Source organism: Pelophylax lessonae (genome assembly GCF_965119305.1).
Source record: "Pelophylax lessonae genome assembly, chromosome: 3".
NCBI classification, from domain to species: Eukaryota; Metazoa; Chordata; class Amphibia; order Anura; family Ranidae; genus Pelophylax; species Pelophylax lessonae.
The window spans coordinates 386,652,677-386,677,424 of record NC_138770.1 but is presented as its reverse complement, the minus strand read 5'-3'; the positions used below and the strand labels follow the sequence as shown (position 1 = coordinate 386,677,424).

Below are 24,748 nucleotides of genomic sequence, written 5' to 3'. Positions count from 1 at the left end.
GACGGAGGTTTAGAGAAAAGGTTATGGTTATTATGGATGGCGTAGAACAGTGTGATACCTTTGGTGTGAGTAGCTGTGTTCTGAAGGAAAAAATGTACTGAACTGGGGATTTCTACATAAGTGGGAAGTGGTTGTTTGTGGAGGAATGATTGGATCTGAAGGTAAGAGAAAATTGCTCCCATTGGAAGATCAAAACAGGTTTGTAAGCTATCAAACGGGCTCAGGCGAGAATCGTGGACCAGGTCATGAAGGAGTAGTACTCCCTTGCGCAGCCACTGTTGGATATCTAGGTGCGGGAGAAAGTGGAACAGTACTTTCAGTGGGACCTGTATTTTGTGCATGGGAATTATGGGTGGTTGTGAGCGACAAAATTCCCTCCACATAGAGAGGCTTGGACAATCGGGCTCTCGGAAGTCCCAGGCCAATCCCCCAGTATAGTGGCAATGAGAGCCAACTGTAAGTCGTGCCCAGGGACCTCAGAGAACTCAATGGAAGCCCACCTCTTGTGCGGAGACGGCGCCCACCAAAATTTAAGTTGGTCTAGAACACATGCCTTATAGTAGGCGGTCAGATTAGGGACTCCCATACCTCCATGTTTTCTATGTAAAACCATATTTTTAAGGGAGCACCTTGGAGGCCTGGCATTCCACAAAAAACGCGTCAACTGTTTTTGGAGAGCAGAGAAGAAGGACACAGGCAAGGGTATGGCAATGGTGCGAAAAAGATAAAGTATCTTCGGGAGGATAAGCATTTTAAAGGAAGCTATCCGACCCATAGTGGACAATTCTCGCGTGCGCAACTGTTGCAGAAGAGAGGGCAGGGAATCCAAAAAGGGTTTAAAATTGTATGTATACAGTTGTGTCGTATGGGGTGTAAGGTGAATGCCGAGAAAGGGGATAGAGTGCAAGGACCAGATAAAAGGAAACCTCCCAGCTAGGGAACACTGTAGCGGGGGCGGTATGTTAAGGCTCAATATTTGTGATTTGTTGGCGTTGAGTTTATAGTAAGATACCCTACTGAACTCATGCCCTATGGAGGCGGGGCACGTCGACGTCATGTCAGTATGCGACACCGACACGCCCCCGCACACAGGACACCATCAACAATGGAAATCCAGTGCTAGCCTGGGCCCCTACTCCTCGCACTAAAGCAGCAACTGCCGCCGGGCCCCTCCCCAGCTCCCCTCCTCACACTGAATCAGCGCCGGGCCCCTCCCCTTCCCTCCATCCACTACTTATCGCCGGCCGGGTGAGTTAATTTTATACTGGGCGTCGGGCCCCCTTGTCGCCCGGGCCCCCCCTTCCTGGATTTCTGGCCGGGCCCTCGGACCACGTCCGAAGTGCCTGACCGCTCAGTTCACCCCTGGACCTCAAATCATCCCAATTCCTTCACTATAGACCTCAGATCATCTCCTTTCTTGCACTTTCTCACCTAAGATCAGCCCAAATTTCTAAACCTTCACACCTCAGATCAACCTAATTCCTGAACCATCATACCTCACATCACCCCAATTTCTGCATCTTCACACCTCAGATCAGCCCCAAATTCTGTACCATCACACCTCAGATGAGTCCCAAATCCTGTACCATCACACCTCAGATCCCAATTCCTGCACCTTTAAATTAGTAGTTCCCAGTAGCTGGGTAATTCCAAAATGGGAGCAAGTAGCTTGAAGTGTCTGACTCAACACCAGGACCGGATCTAGCCTGTCTGATTTGTGGGTGCAGTAAAAATGTCAGGGGACACAGGATAGGAGGTCAGTCATGCAGAGGAAAGGAGGTCAGCAGGGCAGAGCACAGGGGGTCAGCAGTGCAAGGGACAGGAGTTAACAGGGCAGTGTACATGGGTTGGCAGGTTGAAAGACAGAGTTTACTAAGGCAGAGAATGGGTCATTGGTGCATAGGACAGGGTTCGCAGGGCAGTGTGTAGAGGTCAGCAGGTCAGAACACAGGGGTCAGCAGGGTAGTGGATGGCCTTTATCAGGAAAGGGGAAGGTCATTAGCAGGGCTCAAGAGGGCAGAGGGAATGGGTCAGCAGAGCAGGGGACAGGCATCAGCAGAGTAGGGGACAGACATCAGCAGGGCAGGGAAAGGGTATCAGTAGAGCTGGAAAAGGGTGTCAGCAGGGCAGGCAAAGGGCATCAGCAGGGCAGGGGACAAGCGTCAGAAATGCAGAATATGGGGTCACTGCTGACAGTGCAGAGCTCCTCCTACTAACACTGCACACAGCTAAAAGATGATTCTTTTCCAGACACAACCTGGATCTGTGCAGTGTATAGCTGACTCTTACAATTGTGCTGCCTTTCTGATCTGAGGATTTCCCAGGTCAGAACCGCAACTGCCAGCTACACTGTGCCGATCGAAGTTGTGTCTGGAAAAAAATCAGATTATCTGTGTGCAGCTAGGGGAAGAGCTGCTCAGCTGCATGTCCTGTGTCAAGCCTGAGTGCATCCCCAGTATGGGAGGAAGAGCTTGCTGAGTCTGACCCAGACACAGTATCCGTGGAAGGTGGGGTGTGGCGTGGAGAACAACCCCCTAGATACAGCCATTCACTGCTTCAATGTAGGCTGTAGAAAAGTGAAGAGGGTAGGAATGGAGGCAGGTGGGCAAAGAGATGATTCCAGCCCTTCTTCCTCCTATGTAGGCAGCTGCAATTGTCTTATGCCATATCTGAATTGCGTGTCGGGTTTTGCCTACCCCTGCCCTAGGGTGATCACTGATTGAAAAGCTCTTTGTAGCATAAAGAAAAGACTTTGGTACATTGACCTTTTGGGATCACGTTTAAATTCACTCTGTTGACACCTTCAGTTTAGTTTACCTTATATATAAAATATGCATATTAAAAAATATATATATTTATACAAAACGGGTATAGAGGCCTTGCAGATGGATCTGCAGAGATAGTTAAAAGCAACAGTGTTTTGATGTCAATGTTTCAGTGGAGCTCAGTCCATCTCTCTCAAGACATGGAAACAAACAGACTATAAACCTAAAGTTGCACCCACCAACAATACCCCCTAGTAAAGATATCACATAGTGCTAAAGTAAAAAGACACATACAGGGTAGATATCCAAGTAAGATCTCAAAAAGGAACAAATCACAATTGCCCTTTAAAAAAAACAAAATATACTACATCCTAGCATAAAACTACACAGAAGTGGCTCCTGTTTAAAAATGGCAAAGGCTCAAAAAAAAAATGAAAGAAACAAAGCATATTTTTAGCACCCATAAAACGACTGCCAATGCACGTAGTAGAAACCAGGCAGATACTAACTATCCATAATTAGTAAAAATACATAGTAATAAAATAATAAATGATGTGCCAGGACAACATAGCAACAAATGAAAAATTACAAAATAGCCACAAGCAAACACTGCACAAGACCAAATACCTCACATGTAGCACCCTACACAGGACAAAGACTAAAGATCCACAAAAAAACCACCAACAGTTCCCAAAAATAGGAAGACACACTAATGCATGCAATGTGAACCAGTAGTCCACTGTCAGATAGAAAGAATATGTAAATAGTTGCAGAGAAGAAATGGTGGTGAAAGCCCAATGACTAACACCATGGAAAAATAAAATGCCATCACTTGCAAAGGGAGTGGATATTGAAACCTAGTTTTTTATTCATAGATACATCAGCTTTCTCTTTGTAGCAGCAGGTGATGGAAATTAGCCTATCTACATAAAGGTGGGATATGGTCAATCAGCATGCATTTTGAATGATTTTGCTCCAAAAAGTGGCCTGTCACCAGTTGGTTAGAAGTCTGGGAAACAATTGCCTGGCAGATGGAAGACCTGTGGTTGTTGAACTGATCCCTAAAGAAAGTGATAGTTTTGCTGTTATATCACAGGCTACAGGGACAGCAAAGCAAGTTTATATTCAATTATAAAGGAAAGTCTGTTTTTAATATATACACATTTGCCTGATTGCACAGTGAGCATATAGGGACATGTGGTATAATCTGAACAATGGTAACAAATGGGTTTGCCAGGAGTGAGTCAGGTGGATGTTTTAGTAATAGGAGGTAGCTATGTATGCATCAGGAGGTCTTTTTAGGCTTTGTCCCTTCTGATAACTCATGATAGTGGGAGGTGTGTTAGCTATAGAGGTTCTTAAGCCTGTTCCGATTGTGTAGCAAGTGATCTTTGACTATTAGAGTCTTGCCTGTTAAGCTACTGCCATTTATTAGACATACAGACCCCAAAGGTATGGATGAGCTGGAGTCCCTTGTGGAGTGATTTACTGCTACTAAGGGCTATCTCCAAAATTAGCTCTCCAAGCCAGTAATTCTCTGCTGTGGGAATGTTAAAATGTGTTGTCAGAACACCAAAAAAATATAGCGTTGTCTGTTTGTTTTGGGTGAACCCTGTTAGTCAGCAACTGACCTAAGTATAGTTAGCGGCTCGGCTGAGTAGATGCTTTATTTGTTTCATGCTTTGGACTTAAATATAATAGGTAATCATCGCACTACTATTTGCAATAAACTACTGGAGGTGAAATAAAAAATTGTGTGAATAAAAGGTTCATGACTATTAAAAATTGTTTATAAAACAGTTTAGGTCAAATTTTATATTCAAGCCATGGGGAGTTAGGAAATTCATATTAAAAATCCAGGAGGACCAACATATTTTGGAGGATTATTAATACGTGCTTTAACCTTCCTAGCGGTATTCCCGAGTGTGACTCGGGGTAAGATTTTAGTGCCAAAAGCGGTAACCCCGAGTCACACTCGGGGTAGCGCTAAGAAGATCGCTGGATGCTGGAGGAGGTTTTACTTACCTTTTCTCCGGGATCCAGCGAAGACTGCGAGCGGTGTGCGGCGGCGGAGCTCTCTCCCGATCGTCTGCGAGCCTCGGCTTCCGTCTCCGGCGACGTGACGTCCGCCGGGGGGTGGAACCGGCGGCAAATTCGAATGTAAAATGCACCAAACACACTGATATCGTTCAAAATAAAATAAAATCACATTACATTGCCCCCCAGTGCCCTTTCCTGCAGTTTTACTGTACTTTTTATGTAAATACATGTATATATATATATATATATACATATATATACAGTATATATATATATACGTATATGTACACATATATATATATATATATATATACACACACACACATATTATATATATATATATATATATATATATATATATATATATATATATATATATATATATACGTATATATATATGTATATATATATATATATATATATATATATATATATATACACGTATATATATATATACACGTAATTCTTGTGAATGAGCAGCCCAAACCAACTGTATACATTATATATATATATATATATATATATATATATATATATATATATATATATACGTATATATATATATATATATATATATATATATATATATATAAAATATATATATAATATATGTATACATAATATATGTATACATACATATATATATATATATATATATATATAATATGTATAATAAATGCATACAGTTGGTTTGGGCTGCTCATTCACAAGAATTACATGCTTTCGTCACCTAAAATAATGGTACCGCTTTCAGCACCTAAAATCCAAAAGAAACATACCGCCAGGGAGGTTAACACAAGAATGAAGTAGATGAAAGTTCTGTGAGCACAGTGGTGATAGACATATTTACAGACAGACAACACAGAAGCATTATTCATATAAAGGTGACGGGAAAGAAAGAGTACAAGAGACTTTTCCTCTATATGAACTTTTTAATATAGAACAATGGAGTTTATTTATTTTACACTTGAATTTAGATCGAAAGAAGTCTTATAAGTTGGTTTAGGCCAGTGAATGCTTTATTATTTTATATATATATATATATATATATATATATATATATATATATAGCTATACACTTTTGCCATACATTTTTGCATTGTAATGCATATTTAACTTATTGCTATATTTGCACAATTCAATTGATGTGTTAACAGATATATACATCGTTGCAGAGGTTGCACATATTTTAATTTTTTAATATTGCACAAGTGTTACATTCACTTAGTTTAGAAGCAGTGCAGCACCATTCATCTACTATTTGCTAACTGATAGTTGTGGGAACACTATTAGGTGTCTGCTACAGCCACAATCTAGTAACACAAACACCTATATCACTTAAAGTGGAAGCGCGGAAATACCACACACTTCTTAGATGTCATTTAATATGGTTTGCAGAAGATACAAAGGGAAATCAAATTCCCTAAGTGTAAGTTTAGCACCTATCCTGAGTTTAGGTATAGCATCCATCACATGCTTTGAATAGAACCTATTTAGCTAAAGTGAAACTCTGTGAATCTTCTTTTTTGGTGTGCTTAATAGAGGCAGACAGAACTTCTTTTGGGGTAAAGATGAAAAATAAATTATTTTACCAACTCTAACAAGAAAGTATATCTTTAGTTAGAACTAAATTTTCCAGCCAGAAATGTATTTCCACCTGTGCAGTAGTAAGTAGAAGTTATACATCTATTTTAGACCTTTTAAAGAATTGCTACTACAGACAGAATTTCAAAATATTTTTGTATGTGTAATTGCAATTGGACAAATAATATTAATAATGTTAAGTAGAAAAATCTTGAATGACTGAGTAAATACTCATATTTTTAGTACTTACCAGGGTGGTAAATATATAATGATAGTATTCTGTCATCATTCCCATTGCTAATGCCTAGGGGATAAAAAAATAAAATACATCAACCAATAAATCACATTGTTATGTGTACTATTTACTAAACTATTGTACAGTATATCAACAAATAGTCATATAGGTCAGCCAAAGTCAATAGATGGTATAAATTATTGGAAAAATGTGTCCAAAATATTACATTCTAAAAACACCAGGTCATGTGCTTTGATTCATTATTCAGTAACAAATCACCTAAAGCCTAATTACATAGGCTGCCAACAATGGCATACACATCCATACTATGTGTGAAGGCTGTGTTTTAATCTCTATGGGATCCACAGGTGTATTGTGCATCCATGTGCAGGCAGTCCCATTGGGACACAGAGGCTGCATGGCCACAGTCACTGCTCCCAATTTGACATCATTGTGGGTGCAGATGCATGTACCTGAACACACACTGTTTGCATTCAGGAACATGCATCCGCACACACACACATGTCAAATTTGGAGCAGAGGCTGCACCAATGCAGCCACTGCATCACAATTTACATGAATAGAGCTGCCAGAACATGGATGCTCAGAACACCTGTACATCCCATACAAGCAAAACATACAGGTGTATGCCCATGTGAATGAGTGAATAGAAGGTATAATTAAACTGGGTAGTGCTTAAATCTTTGAGCACCACTCATACACCACCAGCTCTCTTTCACAACCAATCCTAACCTCCCTCCCGAGTTCAAGAAAAAGGATGAAACAGGTATTGTCATTATAAAATATAATTGCAGAAGCTGGGTGTTTTCCTGCTTCATAACCATTAGTTATGAAATAAGGACTGTCTATACTTGAAAACAAAAGCTTAAATCCCCATGTATACAATTGAAATTTACAGGCATGTTGGCACCATAAATTTTTATAGTTGCATAAAGGGTTGGCGTTTTTCAAACATTGTATTGAGCTATGTTCTTTGGTCAATGGAGTTATCCTTTAATACCTTTAATACAAACCAAAGAAAACCAAACAATCTGCAATTTAAACCACTATTAGTTAAACGAACATGGACTTGCATCGCTTAAAGGGGTTTTCTACTAATTAGAAGAAGAAGAATAAACACATAACTATTCTTTAAGCTAAAATGAACAAGTTAGCAGCTGTAAAAGTAAGAAAATCTCAGCAAGACCCATAGGAATGTAAAATAAAAATATTTCTGCCACTAACAACTTCTTTTAGCTGACAATAAAATTAAATGAAAGGTTGCTCACTGCTAGACTCTGCAATATTAATAACTTTATAAATAATGCATACTGGAATGCTTTAAGCAATACATTTTCACAATAGCCTGAGTATTTTTTGTAAGTAAATAGTTTTAGATATTTACAACATTCCAGGGGATTTTAAGTACTGCAATAGTGTAAATATGAATTTAGAGTGTATGGCATTTCAAGACTTACATTAAATCACAGCATCTTTGCCGAATATTACAGATCAATAAATAAACATAAAATATTCTTACAAGCAATTAAAATGTGTGCATAATGTATCAGCTTGTGATAAATAGGGATCTTTTCAGATTTAACAAGGTATATTTTAACATCTCAGTTTCTGAATTTGATTTGGTGTTGACAAATTTATGCTCTGATTTGCCCTAGGCTCTGGGTTTATTTGGATTTAATAGTCTGCAAGAATTTTAGGCTTTCTTATACACATAAACAAAAACAAGCTTAACTATGCTTGCTGTGCAATGCTGTTTGTCAAAAGGAAATACTTTATAGCATGTGTCACTATTATAGGATTGGGCTCACCTATTAGTTCTAAAGTCCGCAGATCGGATTTAATAAAGTAAAATACCAGAACAGGAACACATTGTCACAATTGTTATAATACACATGCATCAAAGGTTTGTATTTCCATGAACATAGATATAGCAATCCCTGAACCTATTTAACCACTTGCCGACAGCTCATTCGAGCTCTACTGCGGCAAAGTGGTTAGTTATCGTCCAGCGACGTAGACGTCGCTGGACTCCTCCCCTTGTGGACAGCGCGCGAGCGCCGCCGGAGGCTCGCTCCCGCTGTATTCATTCTCAGCGGAAGTCAGGCCAGGGGAGGAGCGGCAGCAATCGCCGCCGCTCTTCCCCGATCGTCAGGGAATCGAGTTTGGAGAGCCGCCCGCTTGTGTAAACAAAGCGGGCGGATCTCCTAAGTGACAGACAGTGACAGATTGCAGGGTTCAGCATAGCTGAACATGTGATCTGTCCCTGTGTCACTCAGTCACCTCCCCCCACACATGTTAGTAAGCACCAGGCATACATTAACCCCTCCCTCTCCAATAAAATTAACCCCTTCCCTGCCAGTGTCATTTTTACAGTAACAGTGCATATTTACATATTTATAGCACTGATTACTGTAGTAATGTCACTAGTACCCCCAAAAGTGTCAAAAATGTCAGTCAAGGGTCTGATCTGTCCGCCGCAATATCGCAGTCCCGCAAAAAAAATCGCAGATCGCCGCCATTACTCAAAAAAAAACACCAAAGATGACAGAAACATTTCCTTTAGTTAGTAAACGCAATAACTTTTGCGCAAACTAATCAAAATACGCTTATTGTGATTTTTTTTACCAAACATAGGTAGCAGAAAACAAATTGGCCAAAAATGTAAAAAAAATTAGATTTTTACATTTTTTGGGGGGGAATTTCAGATAAAAAAATGTGAAAAATATTGTTATTTTTTCAAAATGTAGATCTTTTTTTGTTTATAGCGCAAAAAGTAAAAATTGCAGAGGTGATCAAATACCACCAAAAGAAAGCTCTGTTTGTGGGAAAAAAAGGACGTAAATTTCGTTTGGGTACGGCATCGCACGACCGCGCAATTGTCAGTTAAATTTGCACAGTGCCGAATCGCAAAAAGTGGCCTGGACGTAAGACGGCAAAATCCTCCGGTGGTAAAGTGGTTTAAATGCCATGCACATTAAACATCCAAATAATACTACTTTTTTGCCTTCTGTTTCTATAAGATGCCCTATAGAATGTGCCCAACAACATTCTTTCGAAAATAAATAATATAATGTAAGTGGCTTGCAAATTAACAAAAATGCATTTGCCAATCAAAAAGTTGTGTCATAAGGAAACAGGATATACACTATGAGGTTATCTTTGAAATCTCTATTCCAAGTGGCAGCATTTGAAATCTCATGAGCCAGTTAGTGTTCAAACTTCTGCTCATGAACACAAATATACCACATGTGGTAGTCCTCCACACTTGTACTTCTTTGTTAGTAGTGTGCACTTGAACGGATTTATTCCCAGATGAATATACCTTTAAAAAACAGTGTCTGGATAGAGCCAAAAACATGTCCGATGTGCCACAGAATAATTTGCATACATTCAGACTCTAAACTTACATTCTACAGCTGACAAAACTTTTTAGTAAATTCTGCATATGTAAGCTGTATTGCAAGTACATAGTAAATTCAAGTAAGCAATTTGTTTGTTCATGCACAATCGATGCACTATAATTACATGTGAATTATTTATCAATTTAGGCCCACTGTGGTAAAGCTTGAAGGCCTCAATCACATGGTTGTACCAATCTATACACTCGTGTCGTGCGATAGGATGTCTACTCCAACGTAGAATGCACAGATATTCCATGTAGCCCTATGCAGGCAGTCTGTTCAAATGAATCACATCCAAGCCCATCCCAAATGTATATCCATATGGGTCTGATGCACATATCAGAACTAAGTCTGTCTACATTCTGAGCCACTCATTGGATCCGCAAGGCTGTACAGTTGGGAGTGCACTTGAAGATCCATGCAGATCTGTGCAGTTGGCTGTTTGCTATTGATTTGAACAGGCTGCCTGCATGAGACTGCATGGAACACCTGTGCATCCAGTGCTGGGGAAGATGGAACATGGTTCTAGTAATCAGTATGCCTGTGTGAAAGAGGCCTATTTTTATGGTGCTGATGGCATAAATGTTACATAGTTATATAGTTTGTGAGGTTGAAAAAAGACATCAGTTCATCCAGTTCAACCTATGATGTGTGTATGTGTTTGCTGTTAACCGTACATTGTATACCCCTTTTTGTTGTGGTCTTTAAGGTGCCCATCTAATAGTTTTTTGAAACTATCGATGCTCCCTGCTGATACTACTGCTTGTGGAAGAGAATTCCACATCCTTACTGCTCTGACAGTAAAGAACCCCTTACGTATTTTAAGGTTAAACCGGTTTTCCTCTAGTTTTAGTGAATGGCCACGTGTCTTATTGTATTCCCTTTCTCTGAAAAGTTTGTTCCTTATGCTAGGGTCATCACCAGTACAGTATTTGTACATTGATATCATATTTCCTCTGTTATCATTTCACTAAAGCTTTAAAACTGTTCAATTTTCAGAAGGAATTATTACATTGCTTAATGAATATTTGCCAGCTGAATAAATAAGGTGAAGCCATGTTCACTTTATATGTCCAATTATATATAAAAAAATCCTGTTTTTTTTTCCATTTCTTTTGAAAATGATTGCGCATTAGAAATACTTATACTTGCTCAGTTTGTCCTAAGTCCACTGTGTTCTTATTTTTTTTTTTTTTGAGGATTCTGGCAGGAAGACTTACCATATTTACAAAGTTTGAATGTAGCAGGTGGACACATGCATGAAATCAGGTGTAGGTTGTTTTAAGGGGCCATGATGTTGAATCCTAAAACATTTACTCAAAACCGAGACATTGGTTGTGGGTAACTGACTTACTAGCCCTACGTTACAAATTACTGTAGTCATAGCTCACACAGGGCTGGGGACTCCACTTTAACCAAGAGTGCTCATTGACTCAGAACTGTCACAGTTGGGAATTGGAGGCCCTAATTGGAGGCCCTAAATGGGTAAAACACATTTTTGCTGTAATGCAATACTTTTAGGACAATGAAGGTAAAAGCAGTGAAGTGTCCAACATTTGCAATTTATTTTAAAGTGTAAGTTTTTAACAATCACAAAAGTATATAATGTCTAACAACTCAGTCTGGACTAAAGCTGAAGCTCTTTTATGAAAAAAAAAAGACTCAACTCAAAATAGTTACTTCAGATGCAAGCTTTAAAAATGAGTGTTGGTGGCTAGAATTGAAAAGTCTGTGAAGTAATGCTTAATAAATATTAGTAACTTTTTTTTGTTGGTTTATTTTTTTATTCAGATGTTTTGAAGGACAGCAACATAAAAATAAGGGGTCATATTACTAAACATGTGAATCTAATTCAGGCAGATTAGTGCAGTTAAGAATAATTAAATAAGAATAAACGTATCTTGAACATGGTTGTGTATTTGAAGTAAACATAGGTTAGGAAGAAAATGAGTAGATTAGCCTTTTGGCAAGTAATAGAGTATAGCTTCTGGGATCAAATGTATACAAATGTTAGCTTTTATAAATTAACCTTGCTGATTATATAGTTTGATTTATTTTTCAAATGCTTAGATAACAAACAAAAGCATTATATTCATTTTTTACCTGCTTAAGTATGCCAGCTGCCATGTCATGACTACAGTCAAAAATAACATGAAATTCTTTGCCTCGCTTCATCTCTTTCAGGAGTGGTTTGGCATCCTTTGTGTCAATTGGTAATTGTCGGATTTTGAGTCTTAAGTTGTACCGTGATGGAGCTTTTATTAGCTCTTGTAATCGGATGAGACCTATAGGAGACAAACAACTGTAAGCAAGGTGGATAAAAATGGAAATCTGTTATGTAATTTTGCTTTGTTATTTACTCATACAAAACATGTCAAACTCAGTCACTTGTACCACTCATATTCATACATGTTTTTTTTTTCATTTTTCAGACACCCAATCTAATCCTATTTTTTAAGTTGATGCACAAACCCAAAACAAAGCATAAAAGCAGAATGTTGCATTTAGAAACATTTCAGTACTAATAATCCAACAAGAAGTAAACCTTGGGTTTTAATTCTTATAATGTGTCAACAAAAGTTAGATTTTATTTCCATCATTGACACTTTCAAAATTACAGAAAACAAAAAAATGGTGTCTGCAAAAGTTTGGGCACCCTGCAGAATTTATAGCATGCACTGCCCCCTTTGCAAGGCTGAGACCTGCCAGTGTCATGGATTGTTCTCAATCATTGTCTGGAAAGACCAGGTGATGTCAATCTCAAAGGTTTTAAATGCCCAGACTCATCTGACCTTGCCCCAACAATCAGCACCATGGGATCTTCTAAGCAGTTGTCTAGAAAACATAAACTGAAAATAGTTGACGCTCACAAAGCTGGAGAAGGCTATAAGAAGATAGCAACGCATTTTCAGATGTCAATATCCTCTGTTCGGAATGTAATTAAGAAAAAATGGATTCAATATACTTTCAGCAAATTCTGTATGGTAACTTTATGCCATCTGTGAAAAAGTTGAAGTTAAAGAGAGGATGGCTTCTACAAATGGATAATGATCCTAAACACACCTCAAAATCCAAAGGGGATTACATCAAGAGGCGTAAACTGAAGGTTTTGCCATGGCCTTCATAATCTCCTGACCTCAACATAATTGAAAATCTATGGATAGACCTTAAAAGAGCAGTGCTTGACAGACAGCCCAGAAATCTCAAAGAACTGGAAGACTTTTGTAAGGAAGAATGGGGAAAGATACCTCAAACAAGAATTGAAAGACTCTTGGCTGGCTACAAAAAGCATTTACAAGTAGGGTTGAGCGAACACCTAGATGTCCGTGTTCGACGGGTTCGGCCGAACTTTAAAAAAAAGTCCGGGTCCGTGTCCCGGACTTTTACCGAACTTTTCCCGGACACCGAACCCCATTGAAGTCAATGGGGACCCGAACTTTAAGGCACTAAAATGGCTCTAAAACACCAAAGGAAAGGGCTAGAGTGCTGCAAATGGCAGCAAAACGTAATTAAGAGCATGGCAAGTGCTCTGCAAACAAATGTGGATAGGGAAATAACTTAAAACAACAAAAAAAAACAGAAAAATAAAACAATGTTCTTCTTCATCTCTGAAGGACGAGGCCCATATGGAGTAGGAGGGAGGTTGAGGTGGTGGTGGATGTGGCGGTGACATAGGCGTGCGCACAGGGTGTGCTGGGTGTGCCTGGGCACACCCTAATCACCTAGGGCACATAGCATTGCCAGTGAGGAGATGGGAAAGATCTCCCTGGGACCTGCTCTGCTCTATTTCTCCTTGCCTACAGGTACATGGCCCCGATACATTACTCTCCCTGCTGGCAAACACATGCATGTGTATTTCAACTTTGGGGTGCACACCTTAATGCAATAGGCTGCGCACACCTATGGGCGGTGTAGGTGGAAGCGGCGGTGGAGGAGGACCAGGGCCGGATTAACAGCATCATGGGCTTGGTGCTGAGGATTTTGAAGGGCCTTAGGGCCGTGCCTTGCCATGCACCCAGAGGAGGAAGGGTGCAGCCATGCATGCCTAATTCAACATGGGATGCTGTCTCTGAAGCCCATAAACACATCCATGCATCGCCAACTGTCCCTCCTTGTCCGGCCTTCACGCTGTGTGGGGAGGTTCTGAGGGTGCTGCCTGGGGAAGCGAGCATAGAAGCCAGACTTCTGTGTTTACAAGTGACAGAAGAGCGGTAACAGTGAATATGGCCAACCCGGGGCCTATATAAAAGGTAGGGGCCTGGAGCTGCAGCTCCAATAGCCCCTACATTAATCTGGCCCTGAGGAGGAGGACGAGGTAGCCAACACTGCTTCTTTTCACAAATTTTAAATGAGGGTACACCCCAAAAGAGTGAGAAAGAGCAAAAATGGAACAATGGGTGGGTAAGGTCGGTATCCATTGCTATTCTGCATAAGGTACGGAAAAGTCCCGTGGGATCCATGCCTGGTTCATTTTAATGAACGTGAGCTTGTCCACATTGTCTCTGGACAGGCGGCTGCGCTTGTCTGTTATAACGCCCCCAGCCGTGCTAAATACCCGTTCAGATAATACACTGGCTGCAGGGCACGCCAGCACCTCCAAGGCGTAAAGGGCAAGCTCAGGCCATGTGCCCAATTTGGAGACCCAGAAGTTGAAGGGGGCAGACCCGTCATTCACTACATGTAGGCGTGTGCACACATACTGCTCCACCATGTTGGTAAAATGCTGCCTCCTGCTAAGACGTTCCATCTGAGCTGCTGGTGCTGCTGTTTGTTGTGGCGTGCTGACAAAGCTTTTCCACATTTCGGCCATGCTAACCCTGCCTTCTGAGGTGCTGGCGGTGCCCTGGTTGCGTTGGCGACCTCCTCCTCCTCCTCCTCTGCCTTGTGCTTCCACTGTGGCCCCGCTGTCAGATGGGAATGCCAGCAGCATGGCGTCTACCAGCGTGCGCTTGTACTCGCGCATCTTGCGATCGCGCTCCAGTGAGTGAATTAAGGACGGTACGTTGTCCTTGTAACGGGGATCCAGCAGCGTGGCCACCCAGTAATCAGCACAAGTTAGAATGTGGGCAACTCGGCGGTCGTTGTGGAGACACTGCAGCATGTAATCGCTCATGTGTGCCAGGCTGCCCAGAGGCAACGAAAGGCTGTCCTCTGTGGGAGGTGTATGGTCCGTGTCCTCTGTATCCCCCCAGCCACGCACCAGTGATGGCCATGAGCTGGCCTGGGTGCCACCCTGCTGTGAACATGGTTCCATCTCCTCCTCCAGCTCCTCCTCCTCCTCATCCTCCTCATCCTCCAGAACTGTGCCCCTGCTGGACAATTGCGTCCCTGGCGTTTGCGTGTGCAGGAACCCACCCTCGGAGCCCCTTGCGAATGACTGCCCTGAAAGCCTTGGAAATGTTACCTCTTCATCCTCCTCCTCCTCCTCATCCTGTGCCACATCCTCTTCCATCATCGCCCGAATTGTTTTTTCAAGGAGGCATAGAAGTGGGATAGTTAAGCTGAGAACGGCGTCATTGCCACTGGCCATGTTGGTGGAGTACTCAAAACAGCGCAACAAGGCACACAGGTCTCGCATGGAGGCCCAGTTAAATTAAATAGCGGAATAGAAAATATGATCCAAAAAAAGTGTATGTATATCACACGTACACAACCACACTAGGCCCCAATTACTATTGTTTGTACCCCTAAAAGGCTAGATGAGGAGTAGGGGGAGTATGGAACAGGCAGCACCCTCAAACCTTCAGAAGTATGAGATGAACCCCAACAACTTGGAAAGGTGGATCTCTCTCACACGTACCGACACAGACTATCCCGCAATTCAATTGATCCTCAAAGGTTTTTATTGAATAGCGGAATAGGAAATATGATCAAAAAAAGTGTATGTATCTCGCACGTACACAACCACACTAGGCCCCAATTACTATTGTTTGTACCCCTAAAAGGCTAGATGAGGAGTAGGGGGGGTATGGAACAGGCAGCACCCTCAAACCTTCAGAAGTATGAGATGAACCCCAACAACTTGGAAAGGTGGATCTCTCTCACACGTACCGACACAGACTATCCCGCAATTCAATTGATCCTCAAAGGTTTTTATTGAATAGCGGAATAGGAAATATGATCAAAAAAAGTGTATGTATCTCGCACGTACACAACCACACTAGGCCCCAATTACTATTGTTTGTACCCCTAAAAGGCTAGATGAGGAGTAGGGGGGGTATGGAACAGGCAGCACCCTCAAACCTTCAGAAGTATGAGATGAACCCCAACAACTTGGAAAGGTGGATCTCTCTCACACGTACCGACACAGACTATCCCGCAATTCAATTGATCCTCAAAGGTTTTTATTGAATAGCGGAATAGGAAATATGATCAAAAAAAGTGTATGTATCTCGCACGTACACAACCACACTAGGCCCCAATTACTATTGTTTGTACCCCTAAAAGGCTAGATGAGGAGTAGGGGGGGTATGGAACAGACAGCACCCTCAAACCTTCAGAAGTATGAGATGAACCCCAACAACTTGGAAAGGTGGATCTCTCTCACACGTACCGACACAGACTATCCCGCAATTCAATTGATCCTCAAAGGTTTTTATTGAATAGCGGAATAGGAAATATGATCAAAAAAAGTGTATGTATCTCGCACGTACACAACCACACTAGGCCCCAATTACTATTGTTTGTACCCCTAAAAGGCTAGATGAGGAGTAGGGGGGGTATGGAACAGGCAGCACCCTCAAACCTTCAGAAGTATGAGATGAACCCCAACAACTTGGAAAGGTGGATCTCTCTCACACGTACCGACACAGACTATCCCGCAATTCAATTGATCCTCAAAGGTTTTTATTGAATAGCGGAATAGGAAATATGATCAAAAAAAGTGTATGTATCTCGCACGTACACAACCACACTAGGCCCCAATTACTATTGTTTGTACCCCTAAAAGGCTAGATGAGGAGTAGGGGGGGTATGGAACAGGCAGCACCCTCAAACCTTCAGAAGTATGAGATGAACCCCAACAACTTGGAAAGGTGGATCTCTCTCACACGTACCGACACAGACTATCCCGCAATTCAATTGATCCTCAAAGGTTTTTATTGAATAGCGGAATAGGAAATATGATCAAAAAAAGTGTATGTATCTCGCACGTACACAACCACACTAGGCCCCAATTACTATTGTTTGTACCCCTAAAAGGCTAGATGAGGAGTAGGGGGGGTATGGAACAGGCAGCACCCTCAAACCTTCAGAAGTATGAGATGAACCCCAACAACTTGGAAAGGTGGATCTCTCTCACACGTACCGACACAGACTATCCCGCAATTCAATTGATCCTCAAAGGTTTTTATTGAATAGCGGAATAGGAAATATGATCAAAAAAAGTGTATGTATCTCGCACGTACACAACCACACTAGGCCCCAATTACTATTGTTTGTACCCCTAAAAGGCTAGATGAGGAGTAGGGGGGTATGGAACAGGCAGCACCCTCAAACCTTCAGAAGTATGAGATGAACCCCAACAAATTGGAAAGGTGGATCTCTCTCACACGTACCGACACAGACTATCCCGCAATTCAATTGATCCTCAAAGGTTTTTATTGAATAGCGGAATAGGAAATATGATCAAAAAAAGTGTATGTATCTCGCACGTACACAACCACACTAGGCCCCAATTACTATTGTTTGTACCCCTAAAAGGCTAGATGAGGAGTAGGGGGGGTATGGAACAGGCAGCACCCTCAAACCTTCAGAAGTATGAGATGAACCCCAACAACTTGGAAAGGTGGATCTCTCTCACACGTACCGACACAGACTATCCCGCAATTCAATTGATCCTCAAAGGTTTTTATTGAATAGCGGAATAGGAAATATGATCAAAAAAAGTGTATGTATCTCGCACGTACACAACCACACTAGGCCCCAATTACTATTGTTTGTACCCCTAAAAGGCTAGGAGTAGGGGGAGTATGGAACAGGCAGCACCCTCAAACCTTCAGAAGTATGAGATGAACCCCAACAACTTGGAAAGGTGGATCTCTCTCACACGTACCAACACAGACTATCCCCCAATTTAACTGATCCCCAAAGGTTTTTGATTAAATAGCGGAATAGAAAATATGATCCCAAAAAAGTGTATGTATATCACACGTACACAACCACACTAGGCCCCAATTACTATTGTTTGTACCCCTAAAAGGCTAGGAGTAGGGGGAGTATGGAACAGGCAGCACCCTCAAACCTTCAGAAGTATGAGATGAACCTCAACAACTTGGAAAGGTGGATCTCTCTCACACGTACCAACACAGACTATCCCCCAATTTAACTGATCCCCAAAGGTTTTTGATTAAATAGCGGAATAGAAAATATGATCCCAAAAAAGTGTATGTATATCACACGTACACAACCACACTAGGCCCCAATTACTATTGTTTGTACCCCTAAAAGGCTAGGAGTAGGGGGAGTATGGAACAGGCAGCACCCTCAAACCTTCAGAAGTATGAGATGAACCCCAACAACTTGGAAAGGTGGATCTCTCTCACACGTACCAACACAGACTATCCCCCAATTTAACTGATCCCCAAAGGTTTTTGATTAAATAGCGGAATAGAAAATATGATCCCAAAAAAGTGTATGTATATCACACGTACACAACCACACTAGGCCCCAATTACTATTGTTTGTACCCCTAAAAGGCTAGGAGTAGGGGGAGTATGGAACAGGCAGCACCCTCAAACCTTCAGAAGTATGAGATGAACCCCAACAACTTGGAAAGGTGGATCTCTCTCACACGTACCAACACAGACTATCCCCCAATTTAACTGATCCCCAAAGGTTTTTGATTAAATAGCGGAATAGAAAATATGATCCCAAAAAAGTGTATGTATATCACACGTACACAACCACACTAGGCCCCAATTACTATTGTTTGTACCCCTAAAAGGCTAGGAGTAGGGGGAGTATGGAACAGGCAGCACCCTCAAACCTTCAGAAGTATGAGATGAACCTCAACAACTTGGAAAGGTGGATCTCTCTCACACGTACCAACACAGACTATCCCCCAATTTAACTGATCCCCAAAGGTTTTTGATTAAATAGCGGAATAGAAAATATGATCCCAAAAAAGTGTATGTATATCACACGTACACAACCACACTAGGCCCCAATTACTATTGTTTGTACCCCTAAAAGGCTAGGAGTAGGGGGAGTATGTAACAGGCAGCACCCTCAAACCTTCAGAAGTATGAGATGAACCTCAACAACTTGGAAAGGTGGATCTCTCTCACACGTACCAACACAGACTATCCCCCAATTTAACTGATCCCCAAAGGTTTTTGATTAAATAGCGGAATAGAAAATATGATCCCAAAAAAGTGTATGTATATCACACGTACACAACCACACTAGGCCCCAATTACTATTGTTTGTACCCCTAAAAGGCTAGGAGTAGGGGGAGTATGTAACAGGCAGCACCCTCAAACCTTCAGAAGTATGAGATGAACCCCAACAACTTGGAAAGGTGGATCTCTCTCACACGTACCAACACAGACTATCCCCCAATTTAACTGATCCCCAAAGGTTTTTGATTAAATAGCGGAATAGAAAATATGATCCCAAAAAAGTGTATGTATATCACACGTACACAACCACACTAGGCCCCAATTACTATTGTTTGTACCCCTAAAAGGCTAGGAGTAGGGGGAGTATGTAACAGGCAGCACCCTCAAACCTTCAGAAGTATGAGATGAACCCCAACAACTTGGAAAGGTGGATCTCTCTCACACGTACCAACACAGACTATCCCCCAATTTAACTGATCCCCAAAGGTTTTTGATTAAATAGCGGAATAGAAAATATGATCCCAAAAAAGTGTATGTATATCACACGTACACAACCACACTAGGCCCCAATTACTATTGTTTGTACCCCTAAAAGGCTAGGAGTAGGGGGAGTATGGAACAGGCAGCACCCTCAAACCTTCAGAAGTATGAGATGAACCTCAACAACTTGGAAAGGTGGATCTCTCTCACACGTACCAACACAGACTATCCCCCAATTTAACTGATCCCCAAAGGTTTTTGATTAAATAGCGGAATAGAAAATATGATCCCAAAAAAGTGTATGTATATCACACGTACACAACCACACTAGGCCCCAATTACTATTGTTTGTACCCCTAAAAGGCTAGGAGTAGGGGGAGTATGGAACAGGCAGCACCCTCAAACCTTCAGAAGTATGAGATGAACCCCAACAACTTGGAAAGGTGGATCTCTCTCACACGTACCAACACAGACTATCCCCCAATTTAACTGATCCCCAAAGGTTTTTGATTAAATAGCGGAATAGAAAATATGATCCCAAAAAAGTGTATGTATATCACACGTACACAACCACACTAGGCCCCAATTACTATTGTTTGTACCCCTAAAAGGCTAGGAGTAGGGGGAGTATGGAACAGGCAGCACCCTCAAACCTTCAGAAGTATGAGATGAACCCCAACAACTTGGAAAGGTGGATCTCTCTCACACGTACCAACACAGACTATCCCCCAATTTAACTGATCCCCAGAGGTTTTTGATTAAATAGCGGAATAGAAAATATGATCCCAAAAAAGTGTATGTATATCACACGTACACAACCACACTAGGCCCCAATTACTATTGTTTGTACCCCTAAAAGGCTAGGAGTAGGGGGAGTATGGAACAGGCAGCACCCTCAAACCTTCAGAAGTATGAGATGAACCCCAACAACTTGGAAAGGTGGATCTCTCTCACACGTACCAACACAGACTATCCCCCAATTTAACTGATCCCCAAAGGTTTTTGATTAAATAGCGGAATAGAAAATATGATCCCAAAAAAGTGTATGTATATCACACGTACACAACCACACTAGGCCCCAATTACTATTGTTTGTACCCCTAAAAGGCTAGGAGTAGGGGGAGTATGGAACAGGCAGCACCCTCAAACCTTCAGAAGTATGAGATGAACCCCAACAACTTGGAAAGGTGGATCTCTCTCACACGTACCAACACAGACTATCCCCCAATTTAACTGATCCCCAAAGGTTTTTGATTAAATAGCGGAATAGAAAATATGATCCCAAAAAAGTGTATGTATATCACACGTACACAACCACACTAGGCCCCAATTACTATTGTTTGTACCCCTAAAAGGCTAGATGAGGAGTAGGGGGAGTATGGAACAGGCAGCACCCTCAAACCTTCAGTATGAGATTGTGTTCACTGTACCCCACAAAGATTGAGTTCACTGCACCCCACAATGATTGTGTTCACTGCACCCCACAAAGATTGTGTTCACTGCACCTCACAAAGATTGTGTTCACTGTACCCCCCAAAGATTGTGTTCACTGCACCCCACAAAGATTCTGTTCACTGTACCCCACAAAGATTGTGTTCACTGCACCCCAAAAAGATTGTGTTCACTGCACCCCAAAAAGGATGTTGTTCACTGCACCCCAAAAAGGATGTTGTTCACTCCACCCCAAAAAGATTGTGTTCACTGCACCCCACAAAGATTGTGTTCACTGCACCCCAAAAAGATTGTGTTCACTGCACCCCAAAAATGATTTTGTTCACTGCACCCCAAAAAGGATTTTGTTCACTGCACCCCAAAAAGGATGTTGTTCACTCCACCCCAAAAAGATTGTGTTCACTGCACCCCAAAAAGATTGTGTTCACTGCACCCCACAAAGGATTTTGTTCACTGCACCCCAAAAAGATTGTGTTCACTGCACCCCAAAAAGGATGTTGTTCACTGCACCCCAAAAAGGATTTTGTTCACTGCACCCCAAAAAGATTGTGTTCACTGCACCCCACAAAGGATTTTGTTCACTGCACCCCACAAAGATTGTGTTCACTGCACACCAAAAAGGATTGTGTTCACTGCACCCCAAAAAGATTTTGTTCACTGCACCCCAAAAAGATTGTGTTCACTGCAGCCCAAAAAGATTGTGTTCACTGCAGCCCAAAAAGATTGTGTTCACTGCAGCCCAAAAAGATTGTGTTCACTGCAGCCCAAAAAGATTGTGTTCACTGCAGCCCAAAAAGATTGTGTTCACTGCAGCTCACACACAGAAAAATGGATGTGGATCACTGACACCTGCCTATCTCCAATCCCACACCACACAGCAATATCGATTGTAGTTTGTAGAACACAGTTTCCCTAAAATTCAGCAGACTCTGTCCCTAACAGGATTGAGAAGAGATCGTAGATCAGGATTGAGTGCAGACCCCACCCCCCACACAGCAATATCGATTGTAGTTTGTAGAAGACACTGACCCTATATAATTCAGCAGACTCTATCCCTAAAATGCCTACAACTCGCCCTGCCTAAACACTCCGACCTGTCCCTCAATTCTATCCGGACACAAATGGTTTTTTCCTGCCTATCTTTCCCTAATCAGCAGCCAGCACGTTGATGTGTGCTCTGTCCCTGAATCTAAGCAGCATAATGACGCCGCTGCGGCTGCCTCGAACTTATAAAGACTTGGTCACATGCTTCAGACGGCCAATCACAGCTACTGAGACATTTGCAGGCATGGCTGGGATGGCTTAAGGCACACCAGTTAAACGATTGTTGATTGGCTGTTGAAAGCCCGCCATGAAAAGAGCGCCAAAGCATGCAAAACCCGGAAATAAAACGACCGAACACGGATTTTTACCCGAACATACAGTAAAGTGTCCGTGTCCGTGTTCGGGTACAAAAAATCCAATTATTCGGTACGAACACGAATAATACAGTCCGTGTTCGCTCAACACTATTTACAAGCCGTGATACTTGTCAAAGGGGGCAGTACAAGATATTAACTCTGCAGGGTGCCCAAACTTTTGCAGACACCATTTTATTGTTTTCTGTTATTTTGAAAGTGTAAATGATGGAAATACAATCTAACTTTTGTTGACATATTATAAGAATGTCTAATCTGTAATTTGATGCCTTTTGGAGATTTTTCCATCTTTCCTTGGCTTCTTTATGCACATTAATACAAATTTTTACCTGGGATGCCCAAACTTTCGATCACCACTGTATGACTATTTCCCCAGCTTTCTGCCCAGGCCATTTTTCAGTATTCAGCATTGTCACAATTTGAAAGACAATTACTCAGTCATTCAACACTGTACCCCAACACTGTACCCAAATTAATTGTATACATTTTTTTGAGACAGATAGAGATTTATTTTGGTGGTACTTATTCACAACAGGGTTTTTTATGTTTTTCTTTATAAATGAGAAAAGACTAAAAAATAAACAATTCTATTTCTCAGTTTTTATTATTAAATTGGTCTGTATGAATGTTGAAGAATCTAAAAACTATGGTATGTTTATTTGAAAAGCATAGTAAGTAAGAAGCATTGTGAGTTTTTTTCGTTAAGTTGCAATTTGTTGTTAAAAATTTTTTTCACAAGTTATTTCTCACACACAGCATAGGCATACATAAGCATACTTACAATTACATCCCAAAACACATTCTGCTACACCTCCGAAGTATTAGGCTTCTGTATGTGTAAGACTTTTTCACAGCCTAAATGCATAGAGGGGCCCAGTCCCATCCTTTGTGCTACCTATCACATTTTTGGAGGCCCTGGAGCAGCAGGAACACCAAAATGAGCACATTTTGGAAAGGAAGTACCCAAAGGCCTTTTTAAGAGGCATGGGGAGACTTTTGAAGAATTATTTTCTTTTTTTTTTTTTGGAAAATGAGGAAAGAAAATTAAAATTATTTTTTTTTTTTACACAAAGTTGTCAATTTAATAAGATATGTCTCACACACAGCATTGGCATACCTGGAAATATACCCCAAAACCCATTCTGCTACTCCTCCCAAATATGGAAATACCACAGACTTTTTCACAGCCAAACCACTTAGAAGGGCACACAATTCAAGGGGCACTGTCAGGCTTTTTAGGAGCATGAATTAATTTCCAGACTACCTATCACAGTTTTGGAGGCCCTGGAGCTCCAGGAAAGTAGTAACACTCACAAAATAAAATACCCCAGTATATTTTTAAGTGTCATAGTGAGTGTTTGAAAGACTTAATTCCTTTGCCACAAGTTTTTGGCAAATTCAGACTGTAATGGTCACCTCTGTCACCTCTATATGAATGGTCAGAGAATATATCATATTGTAGCATCATCTATAGCAATCCCCTTTCCTAAAAGCCAAGCAAAACTAGAACACTGGAATGTAGCTGCCCCTAGGAATGTCATGTTCAATGACCAGGAAGTATGGGAGAAATAAGAAAGGAAGAATAAAAGAGTCTCTGGGGTTCCAGGAGTGCAGTTGTTTGCAGGGGATGGCTGGCACTGGTGTCTCACCAGTCAGTCAGATCTGCAGATGGGTCAGCTTAGTTGACAGGCAGAGACATGGTCATCAAACAGGCAAGGATTGGTCCAGGCAGCAGGCAGAAATGTTTTTCTATAAACAGACCAGGGTCAGTACAGGCGGCAGGCAGAGGCAACACTGTACTGGTGTGATAGTGATCAGAATTTTTTCTACACTTTAATTGCTTATACAGTCATGATGACTATATAGGCAATTATTTTTTACATTGTTCAGCTGCATTCATGCTGCCACAGAGTTGAGTACTACTGTACTTGGCCCTATACCATATGATAATTGTAACCAATAATATCATTATGAATGAATGCAATTGTTTACTATTCTTATTGTGATCATT

At 41.4% G+C, this 24,748-nt stretch overlaps 1 protein-coding gene across 2 annotated transcripts in view; it reads right to left on the bottom strand.

The window, feature by feature from the left end:
- The window catches only part of GRIK2 (glutamate ionotropic receptor kainate type subunit 2), a 994,545-nt gene that overhangs the window by 465,323 nt on the left and 504,474 nt on the right, over positions 1 to 24,748 (bottom strand). For both annotated transcript variants that reach the window (XM_082249558.1, XM_082249559.1), the window contains exons 4-5: positions 12,150 to 12,331; positions 6,640 to 6,693 (exon numbers count right to left, since the gene is read on the bottom strand). In XM_082249558.1, the coding sequence (XP_082105684.1) occupies positions 6,640 to 6,693; positions 12,150 to 12,331 (236 nt within the window). The remainder of the gene's footprint in view (positions 1 to 6,639; positions 6,694 to 12,149; positions 12,332 to 24,748) is intronic.